At 41.0% G+C, this 25,527-nt stretch overlaps 1 protein-coding gene and 1 non-coding gene across 2 annotated transcripts in view; one reads left to right on the forward strand and one right to left on the reverse strand.

The window, feature by feature from the left end:
- LOC126094936 (myrosinase 1-like) overlaps positions 1-15,952 on the reverse strand; it is a 55,448-nt gene extending 39,496 nt beyond the window's left edge. Inside the window, exons 1-4 of the mRNA XM_049909584.1 lie at positions 15,799-15,952; positions 13,284-13,417; positions 6,933-7,067; positions 5,265-5,387 (exon numbers count right to left, since the gene is read on the reverse strand). Coding sequence (XP_049765541.1) covers positions 5,265-5,387; positions 6,933-7,067; positions 13,284-13,417; positions 15,799-15,952 — 546 coding nt within the window. The remainder of the gene's footprint in view (positions 1-5,264; positions 5,388-6,932; positions 7,068-13,283; positions 13,418-15,798) is intronic.
- Positions 11,807-11,879, forward strand: Trnaa-cgc (transfer RNA alanine (anticodon CGC)). The gene has a single exon. It is a non-coding gene; the product is annotated as a tRNA-Ala (tRNA).
- Positions 15,953-25,527: the final 9,575 nt, after the last annotated feature.

Consider the following 25,527-nt stretch of genomic DNA (forward strand, 5'->3'; position numbering starts at 1 on the left):
TGATGAGCAATAGGAAGACGGTCCTGACATTCTTTGATCCTGCTGACATCTCCCTGACGCTTCAAACCGTCTCTATGGACATCGTAGGCTAACAATCCTATTTATCGCGACTTCAACTATCTTCGGAGTGAGGGCAATTTTTGCTTTGGTATCCACGTTGAAACCGCTATGTATCGTTCAAAATCCTCCGACGATATGTGAACCTGACCTAAAGCAGGAAACGGTAATTACGCTTTTCCAGTGCTCCTGTGGACAGATCGTGGAACGGTGTGACATTGACAAAAGCGTGGATACAAGGACAAAGCCTACCCTCCTCCCGTTCAGCATTATGCTCCCTGGCACCCTCCATGATTTACTGAGGATTCTTAAAATGTGCATTTCCAGAGAAAACCTGCGAAGTAGTCCTAGGCACCTGCAGGCAGGAAAATGACATGAGAGGAGCGTCAAGTGGTTGCCTGCATGCAAACGCTTAGGCTTACTTTGCAGGGTTTCTCTGTAAAGGGACATTTTTAAAATTCTCAATAAATGGGGGTGGGAGCCACCGAGGGTTTTGCCGAACTTGGAAGTTGGGTGTGGGTTTCGTAGAGGGAACCTTCGCCGTTTTATTCACTCATGTCTCAATGTCGCAGCCTTCCGTGATCACACCAAAGGAGAGTGTGAAACAGGAGCACTGAAAAAGCATAAACACCCTTTGCTGCTTCGGACTACGTTCAGACTTCGTCGAATGGTTTCGAACGATCCATAGTGGCTCTAACCTGTACACCAAAGCACAAATCGCGCACGCAATGCGCTCCACATGAGTGATATCACATTCAATGGGGTTACCAGGTTACGATGTCGTTGGAGATGGGTTGAAGCGTCTGGGAGATGTCAGCAGTATCAAAGGTTATCAACAACGTTGCTCATCCATCACACAGTAGATAGTCGTTTCCGACCGCGAAATGTGTAGGAATCAATGTCCGAGGGAAAGGTGTGATTTCCTCGACGCTCTTTATATGCCAGACCCTGAGACCTTTTCTTGCAGATTGTGACTGACAGTTTGCCTAAAATGTTTTCCTTGCACTCATAACAAAGCCGAGTGACTTCAACGCCGGGCATCGCGTTCCATCACGGAGGCGTCATAACAGGGGATGAACAGTGGGTAACAGAGGGTGTGGTGGCCCTCCCATCGTGTAAAACGTCAGCTGCGGCGTTGATCCGAATTCTGGTGAAATTCGGTACCAATGTGAGATCATTAACCCATTTTACAAGTCCGAATGACTTCTGACCTATGGTGTCTTTTCACTTACGTCGACATCTTGCAGTTTGAAGCGTCTTCGAGCCCGGGGGTGACGCTCCAGATCGCTACGCTTTTGCTGCGTTACAAAGGAAGGTTGCAGACACCTTTGAGGATAATTTCAAACTTATGCGTCGTGATGGGAGACAGATATCTGATTTCAAAAAGATGATCCTTTGCGCAGTGTAATATGCTGCGGACGCTGTGCGTACTTTCAGAACCCTTATTTGTTCAACCCGAACCTGCAAAAGTGGAATTCCATTACTAGCTACATGGTACTACCAATGCATATTTCCAACCACTAATGTTCACAAGTTATTGGTACGGTATTAATTATACGAGTGACGTTTTTTTATAAGCTCAGATATAGGTGACTGACTGCATGTGAATACAAAGTGTAGCCCACGTTTCATTTTTCTAGATTTATATTTGGTTTCCAGTCATTATATGGAAGTGAATCTTTGTATCTCTACGACACTAGGTTTATAACCACTTGAAAACTGTCTTGGTGACTGAAACAGGTCATGGTGTTTGAAAATAAAATTGCAACTGGTGCTTTTATTTATGTCAATGACTGAAGTAGCGGACCTATCATGTTAAACATGCTGCACATAGAAATTGAGTTTTTCTGAAGCCCTGGCTGTTCGTTACAGCAGTCATACTCACATCGGAGAGAACGAGTCATATTTAAAGGCCTGGAATCGCAGCTGTTATTTAGCTCTCTTTCAATTTTTGATCATGGCCTGAAGCATTCTTCACTACGAATGTACATCTTTAACATTACTCTCAACTGTTCCGAGAAATGAAGAAATAAAACACTTTAGCTCGTACAGTCTACATGTACGTTGACATCTACATACAGATTCCGCAAGTCACCGCGTGGAGTAGGGTACCTTGTACCGCTACTAGTCATGTCCTTTCCTGCTCCACTCACAAACAGACCGAGGGTAAAACGACTTTCTGTATGTGCCCGTATGAGCGCTAATTTCTCTGATCTTATCTTCATGATCCTAAAGGGAAATGCACGTTGGCGGCAGTGTTCTGCAGTCAGCCTCAAATACCCGTTTTCTAAATTTCCTCAATGGCGTTTCTCGAAAAGAACATTTCCTTCCCTCCAGTGATTCGCATTTGAGTTCTGGAAGCGTGTTCATAATATTTACGTATTGTTATCCTGCAACCCACCTCTGAATTGCTTAGATGCCTTCCTTCACTCGACCACTACTCAACAATAGGTGGTACTAATATGTTGTCTTCTTTAAAGATGAAACACACTTTCCTAAAATCTCTGTAAGTCAATCATTTTAGACATGGTTGTGGGACTCGGCTGTTCGATACAGGATTCCAAATTAAACATCTTTCAGCCGTCTAGTTTCCAACCTCATTTTATTTGGCAACCAGTTTCTGCGTTTTACTACGCCGTCTTTCATAAAATTCTCGCAATAAACGGAAGTCGATCATTCGCCTCTTCTACTACAGTCCTTATATTCTCATTCCATTTCATACTGCTTCGCAACGTCACACCTAGTCATTTAATCGACGTGGCTATGTCAGGCAGCACACTGCTTTAACTTAAATATCTACATTTAGAGCTAGCAGTCATTCTTCACATCAAATGTAAGTTTTGTGTAAGTCATCTCGCACCTCCTACAGTCAGAAAATGACGACACCTTCCTATACATTCCAACATCATAATCAAACAGTAGCAGTTACCCTGTCCGAAAGATCATTTATGTATATAGAACATAACAACGGTCCTGTACCTCTTTGTACGGCACTCCTGACGACGCCCTTTTTTTCTGATGACGCTCACCGTCGAGGGCAACACATACTTTTCTTGCTTGCTTACCAGCGAGATTGTCGCCCCAAGCAAGGACAAAAAATGTCAATGAAAATAACATAACGAAGAGATTGAGATGGTAACTGCCTTTGAGCAATTGTAAAACGTCTTGAAATGTTTGCTCACTGCTCAACATTTGTGTCAGGCTTATTTTATATCATTCATCATGCATTGTGAACGGTTATATGTGCTACCCCCTGCGTCTGAAATTGTCACGCATTGTGAAAAGCTACAGGTGCTACCTTCTCCATTTGAAAGCTGATCATCTCCAAAACTTTGGAGGCTGAAACGACTATACTGTTACTTTTTAGCTGATTACAGATGATAGCATTGGAAGTAGCAGAATCGGCGGACCATTTAAGGTTCTGAAGCTGACTGCGGCGTACAGAAGAAACTACTGTTGTCAATGATACCCTTCTTCATGAAACGTGTCGTAGATGATCTATGTTACAGGTAAACCTAAAGCTAACGTTTAATCTTGTCCTGTCTCGTGTGTGTTGCTCAACAATTTATCATCATCATTATCATCAATCCATTCACTGCTAGATAACCCGCTTCCGCGAATTGGCCTTCAGCATTCGTATTGCTCCTGCACTTACCTTCCAGATCATCGTCTTATTAATTCAAGTTCGAAAATTTCTTGGTCTTTCTACCATCCACTTGCTTGTTCACAAGTTCCGCCAAACGCACTACCATTACGATCATAATTATGGCTCCACTCTGGCCTGTTTCTGTTCCACTTTTATTTCTTTCTGCTTGTCTTAGTCATTACCAAAATGCATTTCTCCGTTAGTTTGGTGAACGATACTTAGTCAACGGTCTTCGCAAATGAAGTCCATGTCTCACTACCTTAGCCCAAAGAATGGTAGTATCCGGCAATAACAAACTTTTCCGTTACTTGAGGAGCAATTCATTTTACCACTAGGATCCAAAGCTCCTTCTAATCATTGAAATGAACCTTATGACATGTGCCTTTTGGAGCAGGTACAATTGGTGGCTTCAGCTAAGTACTGTTAGTTATGAACTGCTTGTTAATTTGTAATTTTTTCGAGATATCACTAATATATAATTTTAGTTTTACTTTTATCGGTTTTCAAGCTTACTTTCATATTTACCAATTAAGTTTTTCCTCATTAGTAAGTCTGTCTGCAAAAAAGACTAATAAATCTATATCACCGCTGCTAATACTATTGCAATATGCGACGTCAAAGTAAATGTGATTGTTTTTCACCCTGCGATGTATAGCTTTTTCACTAAACTCGTGCTGTCGTTGCACTAAAACTTCTATTGTTTCTGGGGTTACTCTGTTGTTCCTAATGTCACAGGTTCTTATTGTTTGTAACAAGTCTCTTACATATTACACAGTTAACTCACCCAAAGTTGCTCTGTGAACACCAGCTCACTTCGCCATTATAGCATACGACACAGCTGCTCTCAGTCTTCCGGGCTTGTCGTGAACCCAAATTTGTTTCTTCAAACGATCCGTCTTGAAATTACAAAAGATATTAGATTTTATCAGCATCGCAGATGACTACGAAACATCATAGTAAACAGATTTCACCCCAATTCTCAACTTATTACTCTCCCACAAACAACAGATTTTCATCTGGCATGCAATGTGTCGTTAGCTTCCTTCACTTCACCCATAATACCCCAGTTCACTTCGTCAGCTGTCAAAAAAATGGAGTTCAAATCTCAGTCCCGCCTTTGTGAGATAAGTTTTCTGTGATTCACTACACCGATTCAGGCTAATGCCGAGATAGTTACATTGAGAAGGCTGGTTTATTTTCCAGTAATTGTCGAGTCCGAGCTTGCAGCACGTCTCGGAAAACTTGGAATTGACAGTATGTTAAACGCTAATCTTAGTTCAACTATGAAGGATTAACATTTCAACAAAAAAGTCATTCATTCTCCTTGTAACTGTCGCTTTCTGGGAATTATTCATTGCTTTCTAGCCTAAAACTCAGGGTTGTAGCCTACCACGTGAGTCACGTTGAAGAAATGAAACCTTGTGACGCTAGCTAGACTGTTTAATTTAATGAACATCTTTAATACTGTCCGAGGTAATTCTAAAACTATTTGGTTTTAGAAACTGTTGGTGCTCAGTATCATGAAGACCCATGAAAGACATCTGAATATACAGGAACTCACCCTGTCGCCGAAGTTGTCAAAAAGCACCCTGGCGTACTCGAGGAAGTAGTCCGCTAGGATGGGGTTGGGCCAACCCCCTATGTACTGCAAGGCTTGCGGCAGGTCCCAATGGTACATCGTCACCTGCAAGCAGAGAGACTGGCTATGAACAAAACGACTGATACATTTCCATGGTGACAATCTCTGGACCAAGTAATGTACTAAACATAAAAGAGACAGTAAAATGACTCTTCATTGTCCCGTCTCTTTCCTAACAACATCACCATTAACAAAATGAAGTTGTTACGGATCCTTTAAGATATTGTTGACAACAGAGAGAGTATAGTACCAATAAGGAGAAAGCGATTGAGAAGAAAGTGGCAGAGTTTGTCTAGGAAACTAAGAAAAAAGGATAGTAGTTTTAAATGTGTTTTAAGGACTACCTTTACTTTTTCAAGCGGTAGAACACAAACAAAAGCGGGGATGGGAAATAACTTTAGAATCATGAAAATTATGCAAGTGGATACTGAACAGACCATTTCAAGGGATAAATATATGATTTATATATTATCATATAATATACTGTATTACTCTAATTATTAGTAAACCATCTATTGTTAGTTATTAAAAAAATAGCCCTGAGGGTATAATTCATCTGTTCTTAACCTTTAAACAATGGAAAACAAAGTAAAATCGTGGCATCACGAGAAAACCGAGGCGCCGCCAGCACCAGCCATAAAGGGCCAAAAAATTCTGAAGATGGCTTTAACACAAATCGAAACTGGTAAATAAACAAATATTATGGCAATCTCGATTGATTATTTTAAAATAAATATGGCACCAGATCGCTGCACTCCATAGACAATGTTGTCAAAATTATTGAAAAAGCAAGTTTTTCTGCCATGCACTTAAGTGGGATTTGCAGAGTATCCAAGCCAATATAAAAAAGTTTTAGTTCACTCAACTGCAGGGAAAGAAACCTAGTTTTTTTCCATTTCTCGGTATTATCAGCCTTCTTAATTATGATATTTTAAATGCTGCATATTTAGGAGGGATTTTTCGTCTAATCTAGTAATAATTAATTTTATAGCTCTGGTTTGGCGCAAAGAAATGAGTCTAACAGTCAGAGAAATGGCACACGTACAGTGCAAACTTGCGATTCGTGGGCAAGATGCAATGAAAACCTAATGGTAATATTTCGCTACGAAGAAAGTAGACGAGGAACTAATACTTATTCACCAGACAAATACCTTAAAGAAAATGAAACCAGTCATGACAATCATAAAAAATGAGGAAAAAAGTTACAGTTAAGAAGACTGGAGTTATTTGTGTACCAGTAGTTAGCTTTATCTCATCTAAAGGATAAGGGAAAGACTTTGCAGTCATCACTTCCTTGGTGTTTGGGATATTACATCCATGGTTTCCTTTACCTCAAGTTTTTGTTGGTGTTATAAAGCTAGAGTACAGTACATGTCTGAGTAGAATTTAGGGGAAGCGGCCGAGGGCCCAATCTTTTACCTCACTAGCCTTTTGAATTTTTTGACTCAACGTTTTTTCCCGTTCAGTACCGGTAGGGTTTGTTGTATAACTGTGCCATGATCTGCCAGTATTATTATTTGTGGTTAATGCACACTCTCCTCCACCCGTCGTCAGAGATTTATGAATTCTTAACAATGAATAAATTCTTACCACTGGCTGGATGTCGTTCTCCAGTAGCAGGTTAATGAGGTTGTTGTAGTAGTCGATTCCTGCCTGGTTGATCACGTCCAGGTCCCCATTGGGGAGTATACGAGGCCAGGAGATGGAGAAACGGTATACTTTGGCCTGAAACAACCAATAAAATGTCACAATAGCACCTTTGCTAGATGTGAGGTCAGAAACCAACGTGCACAAATACTAACATGTACAGAAAAGGGATGTATCATTAGACAATGATGGTGAACTGATAGGTGGGAGATAAATACTCATCAATAATTAAACCTTGCAGTTTCCAGCTAAACCCTTCATATCTGACGTGTACAGTAGTGACATCTGCTGAGACCTCGAACATTTATCGGACTTCACGAGGCCTAAAAAGAGACAGGATTTTACTGAGGTGTGCCACTAAAATACACTGGGGACCTGTTACTTCCTTAGGATTAGATATAGAGGGTAATCTGACTTGTAATATGGGTCTTTGTGATTGGCTGGTATCAGGGTGGAATGTGGCGCACTGTAAGAGGAAGTACCCACACTGTTTGAAAGCTAGACAAAGGATATCCAAGTAAAGGAATCTTTCGGGCTGCCAAAGGAAGAAATGCTATTAGTTCGATTGCAATGTCAAAAAATAATCGGAACAATTATTGAAATTGGTCAGACATCTGTGTGTTAAGGTCAGGTCTAAAGTAAATGTCATTTGATCATTCTTTCAACAAATCTGGTCAACGACTTCGGGAGTACAAGGGACAGGAGCGGTCTGTAAGACAAATGACTATCGGTTTGGTATCATGGACTATGACTGAAGTGACTGAAAATTTCAAGAGGAGTCAGTAACACTCGTGACGTGTTTCACCGTTAACAATGGCACAAATCTGCTTAAGTACTCACCGTCTGGTGAGGTCAAGTATACGAGTACATGTAAAAAGTTTGCAAAAGTGACTACAGACGATTTTGAAATTTATATCTCACGTCTAAATACATATCGTACCGCATCGGTTGATATATTTTTAGGTATTAAGGTGTCTGGAGATTGTATCTGGGGAGCAATCACACCATTGTTAGTAATATGACAGCCAGTGCTGAAAAACAAGCTGCCTTAGGTCTATCCACACTTTCCATGATGAATTTTATCAACTCTCCCCTGGGCTATGGATAACCCATGTCTCAGAAATATCACTTTTTCCGTGAGAACTAATCCCGCAAGGTATGCCGAACAACTTCTGTGACGTTTGGAGAGTAGGCGAAGTGGAACTGGTTGAGGTAAAGCTGTTAGGGTGGTGAGGGGGGAGGGGGTAGGAAGGTGCAGAACAGCGGCAGGCGTGTCTGGTTATCTCAGTCGGTAGAGCACTTGAACGCGAGAGGTAACTATACCAGGTTCGAGGAAGTTTCTACACGCGTTTCCGAATTCGGCAGTTAGGTCTTCATCTTGACCTTTCATTATCTCTTGAGAACCATGATGGTGTCTCCACTGTCCATCATCATCTATTCGGCAGGATACACTTTCTGTTGATCTCTATCTCAAAATGGCTCTAAGCACTATGAAACTGAACATCTGAGGTCATCATTTCCCAAGAGTTAATACTATTTAAACCTAACTAACCTAAGGACATCTTACACATCCATGCACGAGGCTGGATTCGAAACTGCGACTGTAGGAGCAACTCGGTTCCGGACTGAAGCGCATAGAACCGCTCGGCCACAGCGGCCATCACTATCTCAATTTCATGAACGTCACAATTACGTCCTCCACATATATTTGCTCCGTGTTTCAATTTTACCCTTCGTTTGTCCCCTAGCAGTGTTATCACGCGTCTCCTCGCTGGTCTGTGGATTTAAGAAGCTTAATTTTCAAATGCAGATGAATTTATCAAAAACATTTCTGAGTCTTTATGTTATGTCTTTTATTGTTCTATCTGTTCGACTCCCGGCAAGGAGGCAGACAGCTAACATGGCACAACAAGATCGTAATTTATATTGCGAATTTCAGTTTCCGTTGATAGTTCCTCTGTCACAATATATTGTTCACTTACTATTCGCTCGAATTTTCAACTCGTTTAATATCCATAATACATTCATGTTCAGAAAAAGCAGAACATTTTGAACGACTAGATTTCGACTTCCAAATTCACAAAACATGCACATTAGTGTGCTATACAGAAATGGTTAGCGTTTCAGTCACTTCAGTTCAGCATGTGCCCTGCTGCCTAGTAAGCATAGAGTCCGCCAATGGTGATGGTAACTTGTTCTTTTGTGATGGTATCGACGTATATAAGGCGCGAATGGCGTCCTGTGGTATAGCCATCCACGCTACATTCACCTGTTTCCAAAGTTCATCTGCGTTGGTTGGCACTGAATCACAGCACTGCACCAGTCGTTTCGTCGTATCCCAGAGATTTTCGATTGGCGACAAATCTGGTGATCTGGAGGGCCAGGACAAAAAGCTGACAGCCTGTGAGACCAAGAAGGCACGTGTTCATGCAGCAACATGTTGCCGTGCATTGTCTTGCTGAAAAGTGGCGTCTGGGTTGTTTTACAGTAAGGGTATGCACTGTCGAAACACTTCGTCACTCACGAGCCGCGATTTCCCGGACAGATGCATCACAGTCCTCATTCTAATAAGTGGCCCTCTTTCAAGCCCACTGATTTGACTGTACGGTCTGCGCATACGCGTCCTGCTCGTCTGCTCAAGTCACACTGATCTCTTACCTTCGGTTTACAGCGACAGCGAAAGCCGCAGGCGCATTTTGCCGGTAGGTGGCGTTGCGCCGTCATATCGATATTGACCTTGAACGCCCTGGCCAACATGGTTAAAATGCTAATCATTTCTACAGAACATACTAATATACATGTACTGTTAATATCAATGTTCTGTCTCTAGTCGTTCAAGGTGTTCAGACTGTGAGTATAATTATCAGTTGCCTTTTTGATATCGCTAAGTATTAAGAATAGAGGCAAAAATTTTCGTGATTTCTTTGCAAGTCTTCGTTAACAGCATCTGTCCTTGTGCAGGTTCCAAAGTTTCACGTGGAATCCCATTCGTGTTTTGAAGCTTACAAAAAATGAAATATGAAGACTGTTGTATGAAGTAGAAATCACTTATTTCTCCAGAAGACCTACATCTATGTTATTTGTTAGTGAATATCTTGGACATTCATTCCAACGATGTCGACGTTTCGTCAAACAGTTGTGGATAGATTAGAAGCAATGGAAGTAACTCTCGCAGTTCAATGAACTATGACTCGAACAGTGATTTGCTAATTGAAGTCCAGATAAAAAAATGTTATACCTACCAAGCCCAAAGAAACCATGGAGAGTAATAGTTTTCAGTGACAAAGAAAAGGCTATAAATTTTTTGGTAAAACGAAGGAGGGAGAAAACACTTAAATTCCAGCAATGTCCATAGCTATTTCCGTTTCGTTAAATCTGAACGTGAACTTTACAATTAGAGGATAGATTTACATGGAATACGAGATACATGTCAAAATGAAACTTGCAGAAGTGTGTGAAGGAAAAACTATTCGAAAGACTTCTGCGACACTGGGCACTCTGAATTCCAAGTGAGACGAACATTACCTGGTTAAATAAATTAAGGAAGTTGTATCGAAAAGAAATTTGCCAAATTACGAAGTGTCATTCAAGTAAACCTGAACAAGAGTTGTCAGTAATAGCTAATACTTTAGAGAAATTCATAGTTAACGTGAAAACAAAGCTTCTTGTTAGCCCCAAAGGTTTGTGTATAAAAGCAATCACTTAGTTTTGTTCCAAAAATGAGTACAAACGGCACTTTATAATTTCGAGCGTAAGAAAGAAAACTTCACTTGTGCAGACGATGAATGCTACGACACTTTCTTATACGACAGTGCCATTCGTAACTATCATTGAGTTACTGTATCCACAGCTTTATTTCTGTATGTCAGTAAAAATAGGAAAAATAATTAAAGGACAAGAACTGTTTACTTGAAAATATCTTGAAATGTAGCAAAATCTGGAAATATGGAAAAGAATAATTTTCACTGTTATATCCGAAATGTCTTCTTATGGTTTGTAGAAAATAATTCATCGCCTTTGTGGGACTCTTGGCCTGGGCATAATGACACTTCTGTCTTCGGATTCCACACGGTACTAAAACAGTGATTCAACCTCTCCATCAGAAAAAAATCAACAACGTAAAATATTTTTCAGAAAATTGCCAAATATCATAATTTCCTTTAGTTCTCCGTCGTTTCGGGTTCAGCGGAACAGTATCGTTAGAATTCTGCATTATAAATTTGTATCACCACATTTTACGAATTTGATCAAGTATGAGTGGTACACAGCATAACGCCAAGATCATCTCTTACTCAGTTGTGCCTGAATCCATTAATTTTTCTTGTATCGTGTGTCCATGGTGCAAGGAAAATATTTGTTTTCCTCGCCCAATAACCACTTCGCATTTTTGTGACGACTGCAGGAAATGAACAAGAAACTGTTTCATTGCTACTAAAATGTCCATCATTCAAAAATTATTGTAAGAACAGTGCTATAGGAATTGTTATAAAATAATTAATGTCAACAAATTAAAGGCCAGACTGATGAAAGTCGTCTTAAATGAAAATCATGCATAGCCTTGATTTTCTTTCCTCTGCTTGTGTCTTGTGTAACAACTACACCTGCAAAAGCTTAACTGTCGACATGAACTGGAAGTTATTCAAATAACTGGTAATTTGAGACATTTTTGGACTCGGTTAAACCTTTAAAATGTCGCATGTGCACTTTGGGCTTCGCGCTACGCAGCACATTCGCTTATCAAAGCTGTGACAGCGGCGTATGCTTTATACGCCTATTCGCATACTAGACAAGAAGGGCCTGTTCTGTTTTACCATCCCAGCTAGGTGGCGCAGTGGTTAGCACACTGGACTCGCATTCGGGAGGACGACGGTTCAATCCCGTCTCCGGCCATCCTGATTTAGGTTTTCCGTGATTTCCCTAAATCGCTTCAGGCAAATGCCGGGATGGTTCCTTTGAAAGGGCACGGCCGATTTCCTTCCCCATCCTTCCCTCACCCGAGCTTGCACTCCGTCTCTAATGACCTCGTTGTCGACGGGACGTTAAACACTAATCTCCTCCTCCTCTCTTTCTCTCTGTTTTACCACTCTGCCCCGCCTACGACGTCCGACATCTGTAACTAGGGGTGGCTACCCAACCCCAAGACGTCTGGACGTGGTTCACCTAGGTTCCACCACGTGTTGAAGACACTCACCACAACCGACAAGTCATGCGGTTTCCGAAATGCTCGTGCCGAGTCTCCGGGCCATCACAATCCACTGTCGGTCGAACTCAGACAGGTCTCGTGGCTCCTCCAATTTACACACGGACGGCACGCTCACTGATGCTACATGCACCTTGCGTGTGTCTGACTGGCAGTCATTCCTCGCCAGGTGGCGCTGCTATCGCCTTGATGGGTTTATATCGATAGTAGGTCGGTCGTCACTATTTTGTGGCTGATCAGTGTATATTATTTCTGAAGAATCATCTTAGCAAGATCGCTATCAATTCTTTAGATTATAATGGCCTGTTTCGGCAGGTCTACGCTGCCATCCTCGGCTTTTGTAAGATTCTTGCAGTACTGAAAGTCACATAGTGATACTGCGTCGAATAAAATAGTGCAGGAAACATCAGAATGTCACAAACAAAGGAACACACAATTAAAACATACAACATGGTGTGCTGATGTCCCAGCATATACTAATCGCTTGACTCCACAATGGCGACGGAGCGGGTGTAATACTAGCTAGACCGCCTTTGTGGTGTCAGGCGATTAGTATACGCTGCGACATCAGCACAATGGTGACTTAGCCAGTATAATACTACCTAAGTTGCTTTTGTGGTATCAAGAGATCAGTGTACACTGGGACACGAGCATAACATGTTGTTATTTTTGTGTATTATTTTATTTGTGTTATGCTGATGTTCCTTGTCGCGTTTTAATTGATGCAATATCACTTTGTGACTTTCCCTATTATCACAAGAATGTGCTACTAATAACGTTACAAGATCCGAGGATGACACCATGGATCTGCCGAAACCAATCACTGTAATAAAAAGAATCTTACCTGATTATTCAAGAGAGATATAACTTTGAGATCATCCGAAACTGAGTCAAACACATATTTGTTTAACTTTCTGGCAACAGCTAGATGTGTATCACTACAGGTGACGACGGAGACTTGGATTGTGGAAAAAAGAAACTCTATTACAAAGCGTAAGGATAACGAGTTTCTTCAGCATTCTCATGATTTCATCAATTTTGTACTACAGAATAACAAAGCCCTGTGTGTCGGTTTCCTTCTGCATTACACTCACCCCCAGTTCCTTGAGCGCCTGCACATCCTCGGCATACTTGTGGTACGAGTCACAGGCCACGTCCCCATTGTCCCCGTTGTTGCCGTATTCTGGATGCTCGTGCAGCATGTGGTCCCAGATGCTCTCTCCTTTGCCTGTAATGTAACACGGTAGAAGGGTGTCATGTTAACTTAGAAAAACTTCTGAATGAAAAAAACTTCCAGTTTCGAAAACAAAAATTATGTTCAGGTTCCAAAAGGGCCAGACCAACATAACACAGATACTAGTACTGTCAGCAATAATGATATTAAAGTATATATAATGTCTGTGTTACCTCAGCTATGAATAACAGAATTCCACAACCGTATAAACATGGAGAACAGTTATAGTTAATTTGATAGATTTATATTGGAGTGAATAGTTTTCAGCATACTAAAATCTATACAGTTAGGGCGACAGTAAATGCCACACCACAATAGTGTACACGTTTGATAAGACTGCAGAATCAAATAAAAAACTAGAGTACCAATTTGAAGTTGTAATAAGAAATTCAGCACGGCAAACAATTTTTTAACCGTCTCATGGGAAGAAAATCTTGTTAAATTTGCGAGTCTGAGATTTATCATTAAAATTATCATGCATCAACAAATATGAAGGACATGCATCAGATCCTGATAGTCTTAGAGCGTATCAACGATCGCTCACGCCTAAATGGAGGTGCTTCAAAGCATCGAGCTACTTCTTTGCCTTACGTCCATGATGGCATTCTTTTCGTACAGTGTGGAAATACTTCTTGTCAGTTCCGATGCTGTAAGCTCTTTTTAAACCAAAGTGGTAATCAATACAATGCATGAACAGATAAAGTTGTAAATTTCATTTTGGTTTACTTGATGACTGGTTTCGGGTCGGGACCGATTTTTAGATCATCCAGATATTCAAAATAGTGTTTCCCAATATATAATAACCATGTTCTGATAACAAACACCTGTGTATGAGAAAGTGCAAATGAACAGTTACACAGCAAACACGTATGTTTGTCGTCTTGAAATGATTGTTGTATTTTATGAAATACCATTTCGACTATCTGAATGATTTGAAAATGGGTACCAACAAACTATTCATCAACAAAATAAAGTGAAATTAGCAATTTTGGTTGGTTTTCCGTTGTACTGATTAAAAAAATTTCCTGTCCTGGAATTACTCCAGCATGATGGAAGTTCGTCACATGATGATGATGATGCTCAAGAGAGTATGTTTTTGCACTGTGTAATGCTCTATCCAGAGCTTGCAATATAATTATTTAGAATTAAGTTACTGCCAAATATTAACAATATAACTGCAAGTGAACACTCGTAAATTTAGATAAACCAGAATGCTACTAGCGCACAAATAAAGTCTGCAACGGATAATCAAAATGCGACTGGAGAAAAGAGAATTAGTTTCAGTGATATACTCATGATACATTTATTATTACATAATACAACTTTTCCTAATGTCTCCTAAGGTCTTCGACAGGTCCCACTTACAGTAGCTAACATTAGATAAATGAAGTGCGTGCAGATGATGTGTTTACCGGATAAAATTTACTAACAAATTTTCATGTTTCTTGTAATGAGAAGAAAATTGATCGCTAAGTAAAGAAAAGTCCTCTGGCATGAATGACTGGGAGGTCCCGAAAGGCAGGTTCATTCGCCTAATGGCAAAGGTTTTCCCTATCCGCCTCTCCCACAGGCTCCTTTGCGTCGCGAAAAGGACCCTGGCGCGGCGACTAGTGGCTGAGAACTTCATGTCACGGCCTCTCCTTCCATTGCCGGCCAAATACTAGCAGCGAAAATTTAATTCAGCACCGAGATACGAACCGACTTACCTCCGTGTGAGCACCACGACAAGGGCGTGAGTTACTGTCCTCGGCCACAAAGACGGGTAATCGACGATTAAACTGGATGGAGTGAAATGGGTGGTACATGGAGCAACGACGTGCTTTGCTGGATTATTAAATATAACTCTGGGCCCACCACTTCATGGAAGACGGGTAGATGACTTCAGAAAAGTGGTAGGTGCCACATCAATCCCTCTAATTTAAAACCTTTGATCGCAGAATTATCTAGAGGAATACTTTGCCCAGCCGAGAAATTCAGCTGACTTAAGATGCGACATAAAGTCGCGTAAGAGGCCTGCGACTCATAACGTAAATTGTGCACACATCTTGTACACTGTTGTAATGCTTCGCTTAGAAACAGCAGATCTCTTGTTGTTAACAACTATATCTGACGCGTTACAGGCTTAGCCTATCTTCAGAACATCAAATAAAATTCCTTCATGTCAAGAGTCACATGTATGCAATCTCAGTCGTGTAGAATCTGAGTATATCACAGTATAAGAAGTGTTCAGAATGTCACTTGGCCGACGATGACGGCGGCAATTAAGAAAGTAAACAATAAGTAACAGTATTACTCGAGGCCTGTCTTAGCTTGTTCCTCAGATTCTAACTCTCCTAGAAACGTCTGGAAATTGCTGAATATCGTCTATCGCTCACCATCCTCGTTCCAGGCGCCCTCGATCTGGTAGGAGGATGTGGCAGCACCCAGCAGAAAGCCCTCTGGGAACTGATTCACCTCTCTGGCGCAAGCGGTCGCCAGCAGACAGGCGACTCCCAGTATCTCCAGGTATAATGACACACGTGCCGCCATGCTCAAAGCTGCTGCGGTAACGGCGCTCGTTGTCACTTATAAACAGTCAGTGGCATCTGATAACAATTAATTATCAGTTACGAAATGTTTGTAATACCGTTTGATAGTTTTTTATCGCGTATTTTGACCTCGTATTAACGGTTTTGTAATCAGATGATGAAGCCCGTCATTTCCTTTACAGACTACAGAAAACGTTCTCACGTTCTGCGACTTTGTTTATAGTAACTATTTCCTATGTCAGTACGGAGATTAACAGCACGTGTCATAATGGCTACTCCCATAGCTACTCTAGACCCATCAGACTTATCAGAGCGCTTACTGATGGATTTTTTATCTGATATTTTCGCGTCATAATAACTGTTATGTAGATGATGGCGTGAGTCATTTCTCATGCAGAGACTGCATAGTTTTGTGTACTCGCGACTTCCTCTGTCGGTGATAAAAACTACTCAAACAGCCACTCCAGAATACAGTGCTCGTCAGAATTACATGACCTCATTTTACATTTAAGTTGCCGTTCGTCATTGCTGTTTGAAAAGGGGACTTTGGTTGCTGCCTGTAAACTACGCTGCAGTGTGCAGTTATGTGACAACTTTAACATCATGCTGCCATACTTGCAGATGCAGTTACGAAGATCTGGCAGCTGAATCTGAACATAGATAAATGTATTTGACTTTGCTGCGCAGTATCCATTAACATTTTTGAACGGAAAAATCCGCCATTGTCTGCGTACATTTATTGTAAACGAAACAATTGCAATTCCTACTTTGAATACACCGGATCTCGGCAGCTCAGTTCAGCAACGTCACAGCATTGGACGCGTAACTGCTTGTGTACGGAATGTGCTGTCGGCTGCTTTCCGTTTGCCTTTATGGCAAAGTGGTTGAGGAAGTCACGTGAAGTCCCGGATCGCCAGTCTTCGTGCCAACGTTGTTCATTAAATTCCAGTGTACGCAATGTATAATGAGGCTAGGGCATGTGACGCAGCTCATGCTAATCAGTGTGTCGGATTGGAACGTTCAGCTTGGTGGCCCCATTGGTGTTATTCAAGAGAGTAGCCTATATCCCAGCATCGAGTTTCACACTTTCTCATCCGTTACCATCAACAAAATAAAGCGTCGTGCGCCCCCAACTCCATATCATCATCATCGTCATCATCATCCAACACAAGCATGACACCACACTGCACATGCAGCCATTACAGTCGCCATGGATTTCCACATACACACAAAGACGTGAAATTCCCACTTCGTGAAGGAAGGGTGCCACGCTGTGCAAAAGATAGGAAAAACCAATTCATCCTTTCAGCTTAGCCTGAACTCAGGAGTCTACTAGCGAACAATGACATTCGACTTTACTTATAAAAGGTGACTGATGTGTTTTCTGTCTAAACCACTCCATAATGACATCAATTCGAAATCTTAACAGATTTACGATAAATACAGGCACTCAATAGTGAAAAGATTGTCGTTCAGTAAATTATTGTGGTGCAATGCTTGTGAAAGGACGAAAGTATGGACACACCTTTTAGGGGAAAAAAAACACCACCGTCCTGCCCAAATAGGCAGGTAAAGGCTACATCGCATTCTGTAGGTGGCCAACTGAAAGACAGAAATGAATGAGAGAGTTTGCAATCGCCAGGAAGCTCACTGTCTCACTAAAAGAAGATTCAACATAATCAAATAAATTAGATACCGACACATAAAATAAACTCACTACTTAGAACCGGAAAACTCAAGGCTTTCGCAGATGAATTACATAAACAAACCATTGCAATGAGGTACTAAGAAACAAGAAAAATAATAGAAGGCCCGTTCTAATGACAAGAATATACCATTTTCAGTGGGAAACCAGGATGGAGGGCTATGAAACAAAGTCCCCAGTTTGTTCAAATGGCTCTGAGCACTATGGAACTTAACATCTGAGTTCATCATTCCCCTAGAACTTAGAACTACTTAAACCTAAGTAACCTAAGGACATTACACACATCCATGCCCGAGGCAGGATTCTACATCTACATCTACATCTATACTCCGCGAGCCACCTTACGGTGTGTGGCGGAGGGTACTTATTGTACCACTATCTGATCCCCCCTTCCCTGTTCCATTCACGAATTGTGCGTGGGAAGAACGACTGCTTGTAAGTCTCCGTATTTGCTCTAATTTCTCGGATCTTTTCGTTGTGATCATTACGCGAGATATATGTGGGCGGTAGTAATATGTTGCCCATCTCTTCCCGGAATGTGCTCTCTCGTAATTTCGATAATAAACCTCTCCGTATTGCGTAACGCCTTTCTTGAAGTGTCCGCCACTGGAGCTTGTTCAGCATCTCCGTAACGCTCTCGCGCTGACTAAATGTCCCCATGACGAATCGCGCTGCTTTTCGCTGGATCATGTCTATCTCTTCTATTAATCCAACCTGGTAAGGGTCCCATACTGATGAGCAATACTCAAGAATCGGACGAACAAGCGTTTTGTAAGCTACTTCTTTCGTCGATGAGTCACATTTTCTTAGAATTCTTCCTATGAATCTCAACCTGGCGCCTGCTTTTCCCACTATTTGTTTTATGTGATCATTCCACTTCAGATCGCTCCGGATAGTAACTCCTAAGTATTTTACGGTCGTTACCGCTTCCAATGATTTACCACCTATGGCATAATCGTACTGGAATGGATTTCTGCCCCTATGTATGCGCATTATATTACATTTATCTACGTTTAGGGAAAGCTGCCAGCTGTCGCACCATGCATTAATCCTCTGCAGGTCTTCCTGGAGTACGTACGAGTCTTCTGATGTTGCTACTTTCTTGTAGACAACCGTGTCATCTGCAAATAGCCTCACGGAGCTACCGATGTTGTCAACTAAGTCATTTATGTATATTGTAAACAATAAAGGTCCTATCACGCTTCCTTGCGGTACTCCCGAAATTACCTCTACATCTGCAGATTTTTAACCGTTAAGAATGACATGTTGAGTTCTTTCTTCTAGGAAATCCTGAATCCAATCACAAACCTGGTCCGATATTCCGTAAGTTCGTATTTTTTTCATTAAACGTAAGTGCGGAACCGTATCAAATGCCTTCCTGAAGTCCAGGAATACGGCATCAATCTGCTCGCCAGTGTCTACGGCACTGTGAATTTCTTGGGCAAATAGGGCGAGCTGAGTTTCACATGATCTCTGTTTGCGGAATCCATGTTGGTTATGATGAAGGAGATTTGTATTATCTAAGAACGTCATAATACGAGAACACAAAACATGTTCCATTATTCTACAACAGATTGACGTAAGCGAAATAGGCCTATAATTATTCGCATCTGATTTATGACCCTTCTTGAAAATGGGAACGACCTGCGCTTTCTTCCAGTCGCTAGGTACTTTACGTTCTTCCAGCGATCTACGATAAATTGCTGATAGAAAGGGGGCAGGTTCTTTAGCATAATCACTGTAGAATCTTAAGGGTATCTCGTCTGGTCCGGATGCTTTTCCGCTACTAAGTGATAGCAGTTGTTTTTCAATTCCAACCTGAAACAGTAGCGGTCGCGCGGTTTCAGACGGTAGCGCCTAGAACCGCTCGCCCACCCTGGCCGGCCCCCAATTTGTAACAGGATTTACAGTGACTATAAAAATCATGGATTCAACAAATTTTCAGACAATATCACACAGAATTGCAGCTCTGACATCTAAAATAATGAATAAATCCGACACAATTGTAAATGCTCATGTTCCTACAAACGATAAACCTTTTATAACAGAAACGACGGAAGAGACAGATAAATTTTGGGATGCTGTCGTACTAACTGTAAACAGAATAAATAACACTAATGTAAAAATTTTATGGGAGAGTTATGGAAAAAATAGGAAATGTAAAGGTACAACCGGACATTGGAGCCCACATAACCTTACAAACAAGAATGGTCAAAGAGTTGTAGGACTGTACAGGGAACACAATATTATATCTAAATCAACATACCTCAAGAGGAAGCCAAATAAACTTGAAACATGGAAACACCCAGACTGGAGGAAGGGGGTGTCACAGCTACACCATGTCTGCATAGACAAAAATTTTCATCATGAAATCTACAATATCCCATACAAACAAAATAATAATTCATGAAAGTAACAGATGATCTAAAAAAACTGGTACCATCTCAAGAAGCAATCCGAGAATATAGTTCCCTGAAATTCACGAAGAAAACATGCGTGGTGGACTCTGGAATGTAACAAAGTAAGGTTAAAGATTCAAACAAACAAAACACAAGAAAATGTTATCACTCTCAGAAATGATAGGAAAAAAAGAAATTCGCCGGCCGGCGTGGCCTTGCGGTTCTAGGCGCTACAGTCTGGAACTGCGCGACCGCTACGGTCGCAGGTTCGTATCCTGCCTCGGGAATGGATGTGTGTGATGTCCTTAGCTTAGTTAGGTTAAGTAGTTCTAAGTTATAGGGGATGCTGACCTTAGCAGTTATGTCCCATAGTGCCCAGAGCCACTTTTTTGAAAAAAATTCACACAAAACATAAGGGAAATTAGGAGAAGATTCCATAAAGACGTAGTAAACTCTACAGAGGATAATTAGCACCAAACTAATTGTAAGAAATATTACAAAATCTTTGGGAAACAGGAAGAACGGCACATGGTAACAGATAAAATAATAGAATTATGGCATAAGCGTTTATTAAACTTTAGAAATGTGAAGAACCCAAAGAAGTCTTACAAATCGGTGTAAATACTCCAGTTAAAACCAAATCTAGCAAATTACGCCACCAATTTTTCAAAGCTGTATAAAGAGTCGTCAAAGGACAAAAGAATTATGAGGCATGTGGAGATCAGGTTTTTGCTGATATGTGGTAATATTAATGTGATGCAGTGACGACCTCCCAACAAAAGGCTCTGACAATAATATGGATAAGAAAAGTACACGGGAAGGGCGTTGAGAGGAGTCCAGACAACGACAGAGGAATCCCTCTCCTAAGCTGCACGTACAAGACCTTGTCCATAATTCTGCATGGAAGAATTAAGGAACAACTGGAACAGGAGTTCAGGCTTGGCCAGAGAGGTTTCAAACCGTGTAAAAGCTGCGCAGAGCAGAGCATTAGTTTAAAACTGGTAACGGCATACTACAGCAAGCATAACAAACACCTCACAATAACGTTTGTAGTCTGGGATTCCATCCAAAAGTAATTAAATTAATAGGCTTCACTCTGTCGAATACCACATTGAAAGTGAAATTTAGAGGTGAAATTTCTGAATCATTCCTTATAAACGAAGGCTTAAGACAAGGTGACTGTCTTTCACCTTTATTGTTCAATTATGCCCTGGAGTACATATTGAAAGAACGGTAAAAGGGAACCCAAAGAACATGTGAATTGGGAGTACTATAAATGATAGAAGCTTGACCTGCTTGGGATTTGCTGATGATCTTGCTCTCCTGGCCAACAATATTCAAGAATCCAGGCAATAAGTTATACCAGCACAAGAAACAGCACAAAAATTGTCCTCAGAATACCATTTGTAAAACAGAGATTATGCTAACTTACAAGCATCTTGCAAAGCAAATTACAATAGGAGTAAAAGAATTTAAAATCGTTGATAAATTTAAATATTTAGGTGAAATCATAACTGACACTCTAAAGGAGAAGTCATAATGCCAAAAAAGAATTAAAACCTGAACAGAGCACATTACCTTACAAAAAGCACATACAACAAATAAAACTTATCTACAGATGCAAAATTAGAATTTTATAAAACAGTTACATAACTGGAGGTCATTTATGCAACTGACATTTTTTTAAACCACTAATGCTGCATAAATTGGCAAAATGCTAAAGATAGAAAGAAAAATAATCAGGACATGTATAAATAAACAGTATCAAGTAAATGAGCATTGAAGAATAGCTTCAAATGAAACAGTATACAAGAAAATAAAGTCAGTAATGAGCACGATCCAGAGGAAACGTATACCATTCTTAGGGCACCTGAGAAGAAGACAAATTAACGGAATTAGTAAGGGAATAAGAGATAACTTTGGAATAGTAAGAGCAACATTAAATGGATCACATAGATTAAGGAGGATATAAGAGAACTGCATATTACAGTAGATGACTTAAAAAACAAAACAAAGGAAATGAGAATACTTCAAGAAAGACCAGAAGATGATGGCTACAGGACGAGTAATCTGAGAAGAAGAAAGACCAAAAAATTGAAAGACTGAGAAGTATTAGGCAGACAGAGGAGCAATAAGAATTAATTATAATAATCCTTGTATAACCACTGTACTATTGAATTGTCCAATTCAGTATTATTCAACTGTACTGTATTACTGAACAACAACTACCTGCATAAACTATTTTTTGGCTTATTAGAGTGGCCCAATGAAGGCCATAAAATAAAAATAGAATAAAAAGACGTACAGGTGCCTTACCGTTTCATTCCTTGATCGACCTTCAGACACTGTGAACAGTGATCTAATGTTACGTATCTGGACTGATTTAATTTGGGACTTGCACACAAATTTTTCTCTGAGGCACAGGAAGAATTCTCAGGGAGTTTAATTCACGTAACAAAGAGACCGCTTGCAAAACACTCGTTCAGAACACGATATTGCTGTGCCTGTGTTGTTCATAAGTATGGTGGAATATTCCTTGGGATGTACATATATAATCGAAGTAACAGGGACTGCGGAGAGTGCAGCTAGAATGAAAGACACGTATTCGTAGTTACTAATATGGACATCTTTCAGCTGCCATGAAGCAATAGAAAATTTGTGGCCGACCAGGGAGCGAATATACATACCCCGCCATCGGCAACGGCCACCTAACCATTAGGCTATCTGAGCACGCTCAATGGCCAGACCCGAACTTCCATATATGTCAACCATGAGTCTACTATCTGCACTCGTACATTCATTATGTATATTCCCCTATGGTTGAGACATTTTCATTGAAAGTCACTTGTCCGGTGTCGGCTAATAAATACGACTCTTTTCCGGCAGTTCCTCTAACACGAAACAATCCCAACACTAAAGGAAAATTCTGACCCACTCAGCTGACTACACTGATGAGAGAAAAATGTCTAGGTAACATAATGCCCATTAACATTGTAAGATCACAGCTTAATGAAAGAGCGAGTTAAACCATTACAGAGTGGGTACATGAATAACAGGTGTAACAGCAGAATCTTGAATGTACGTACATTGTGTTGTACAGGTGACGGATGCCATTTTGTGGGATGGAATTCCATGTCAGGTGCTCTTTGCCGGTCCATACAGAGACGGTTAATGCTGTTTGTGGATGGCGCTGGGAATGTCCGATGATGTCCCATATGTCACGTGCTCGACTGAAGACAGATATAGTGATCGAGACCGAGGCAATATGTCGACACTGTCTAGAGCATTTTGAGCTACAACAACGGTACATGAGCGAGCGTTGTCCACTTGGAAAACTGTCCTTGGATTGCTGTTCATGAATGGCACCACAACAGTCGAATCACCAGACTGACGTACAAATTTGAAGGCGAGGCTTGTGCGATAACTACGAGAGTGCTCCTGCTGTCATGCGATATCGCATCCCAGACTATAGCTTCTGACGAAGGTCCAGTGTGTCTTGCACACAAACAATTTGGTTGCAGGTCGTCAACTGACCTTCTTCTAACCACGATATGGGCACCACTGGCACCGATGCAGAAACACTTTTCATTTGAAAGCACAACTGACCTCCACTCTGCCCTCCAATGAGCTCTCGCGTGACACACGTTGAAGTTGCAAATCACAGGAGTTTGGTGTCAGATGAATGCACGCTACAGGGCGTTTGGCTCGGAGCTGTCCATGAAGTAACTGATTTGTTACAGTTTGACGTGTCGCTATGGTGCCAACTGTTACTCAAATAGCTTCTGAAGATACAGTACGAAGCGCCAGAGCTCCACTCGGAACAGGAATGTCGTCCCTGTCGATAGTGCCACATGGTCATCTGGTTACCGCTCTTCTTGTGATCAGGGCTGCCAGCAGCCTTGTACAGTGGCCAAATGCTTGCCATGTCTTTCTGCAATATCTCAGAAGAAACAACCGATTTCTTTTAGCCCTATTACACGAACTCGTTCAAACTCAGTGAGGAGTTGGTAATAGCGTCTTTATTTTATTAATTTTGGTTGAAGAACAGCGAAACAAAATTGAAGTAGAGGAGAGACTGCAGCCATCCACAAATTTTCTTCAAGTGATTTGTTGTAGCATTACTGGTTTTGGGCCTGAGACCATCGTCAGATGGTAGCGTTGACTTATTGTGTCGTAGATATAACAAAATTTTTGTGATGCATTGTTTACAAAAGATTTTTTCATTTTACATTTGCGTCTTAAATTTATTAAAGCTTTACTGATTACATAGTTTTATACGTACATAAACACCTTATATTGTATTTCTACATCTACATCTACATCTACATCCATACTCCGCAAGCCACATGACGCTGTGTGGCGGATGGTACCTTGACTACCTCTATTCCAGTCTCTTATTGTTCGTGGAAAGAAAGATTGTCGGTATGCCTCTGTGTGGGCTCTAATCTCTCTGATTTTATCCTTATGGTCTCTTCGCGAGATATACGTGGGAGGGAGCAATATACTGCTTCACTCGATGAAGGTATGCTCTCGAAAATTCAACAAAAGCCCATACCGAGCTACTGAGCGTCTCTCTTGCAGAGTCTTCCACTGGAATATATGTATCCTCTCCGTAAAGCTTTCGCGATTACTACATGATCCTTTAACGAAGGGCGCTGCTCTCCGTTGGATCTTCTCTATCTCCTCTATCAACCCTATCTGGTACGGATCCCACATCGGTAAGCAGTGGGAGAACAGGTGTTCTGTAACCCACTTCCTTTGTTTTCGGACTGCATTTCCTTCGTATTCTTCCAGTGAATCTCAGTCTGGCATCTGCTTCACTGACGATTAATTTTATATGGTCATTCCATTTTAAATCACTCCTAATGCCTACTCCCAGATAATTTATGGAATTAACTGCTTCCAGTTGCTGAACTGCTATATTGTAGCTAAATGATAAAGGATCATTCTTTCTATGTATTCGCAGCACATTACACTTGTCTAATTGAGATTCAATTGCAATTCCCTGCACCATGCGTCAATTCTTTGCAGATCCTCCTACATTCCAGTACAATTCTCCATTGTTACAACCTCTAGATATACCACAGCATCATCCGTATAAAGCCTCAGTGAACTTCCGATGTTATCTACTAGGTAATTTATATATACTGTGAATAGCAACGGTCCTACGACACTGCCTTAGGCACACCTGAAATCACTCTTACTTCAGAAGACATCTCTCCATTGAGAATGACATGCTGCGTTCTGTTATCTAGGAACTCTTCAATCCAATCACACAATTGATCTGATAGTCCTTATGCTCTTACTTTGTTCATCAAACGACTGTAGGGAACTGTATCGAACGCCTGAAAAGCCCTCCTTCATGTATTGTAGGGCAGAGGATCGACTTTAGTTTACAACCCATACCGATCAATGAACGGAACTAAAACCAGGATGGCAGAAACACTTGGTCTCCAGATCATACTCCAAACC

Source organism: Schistocerca cancellata, chromosome 8, assembly GCF_023864275.1.
Source record: "Schistocerca cancellata isolate TAMUIC-IGC-003103 chromosome 8, iqSchCanc2.1, whole genome shotgun sequence".
NCBI lineage: Eukaryota > Metazoa > Arthropoda > Insecta > Orthoptera > Acrididae > Schistocerca > Schistocerca cancellata.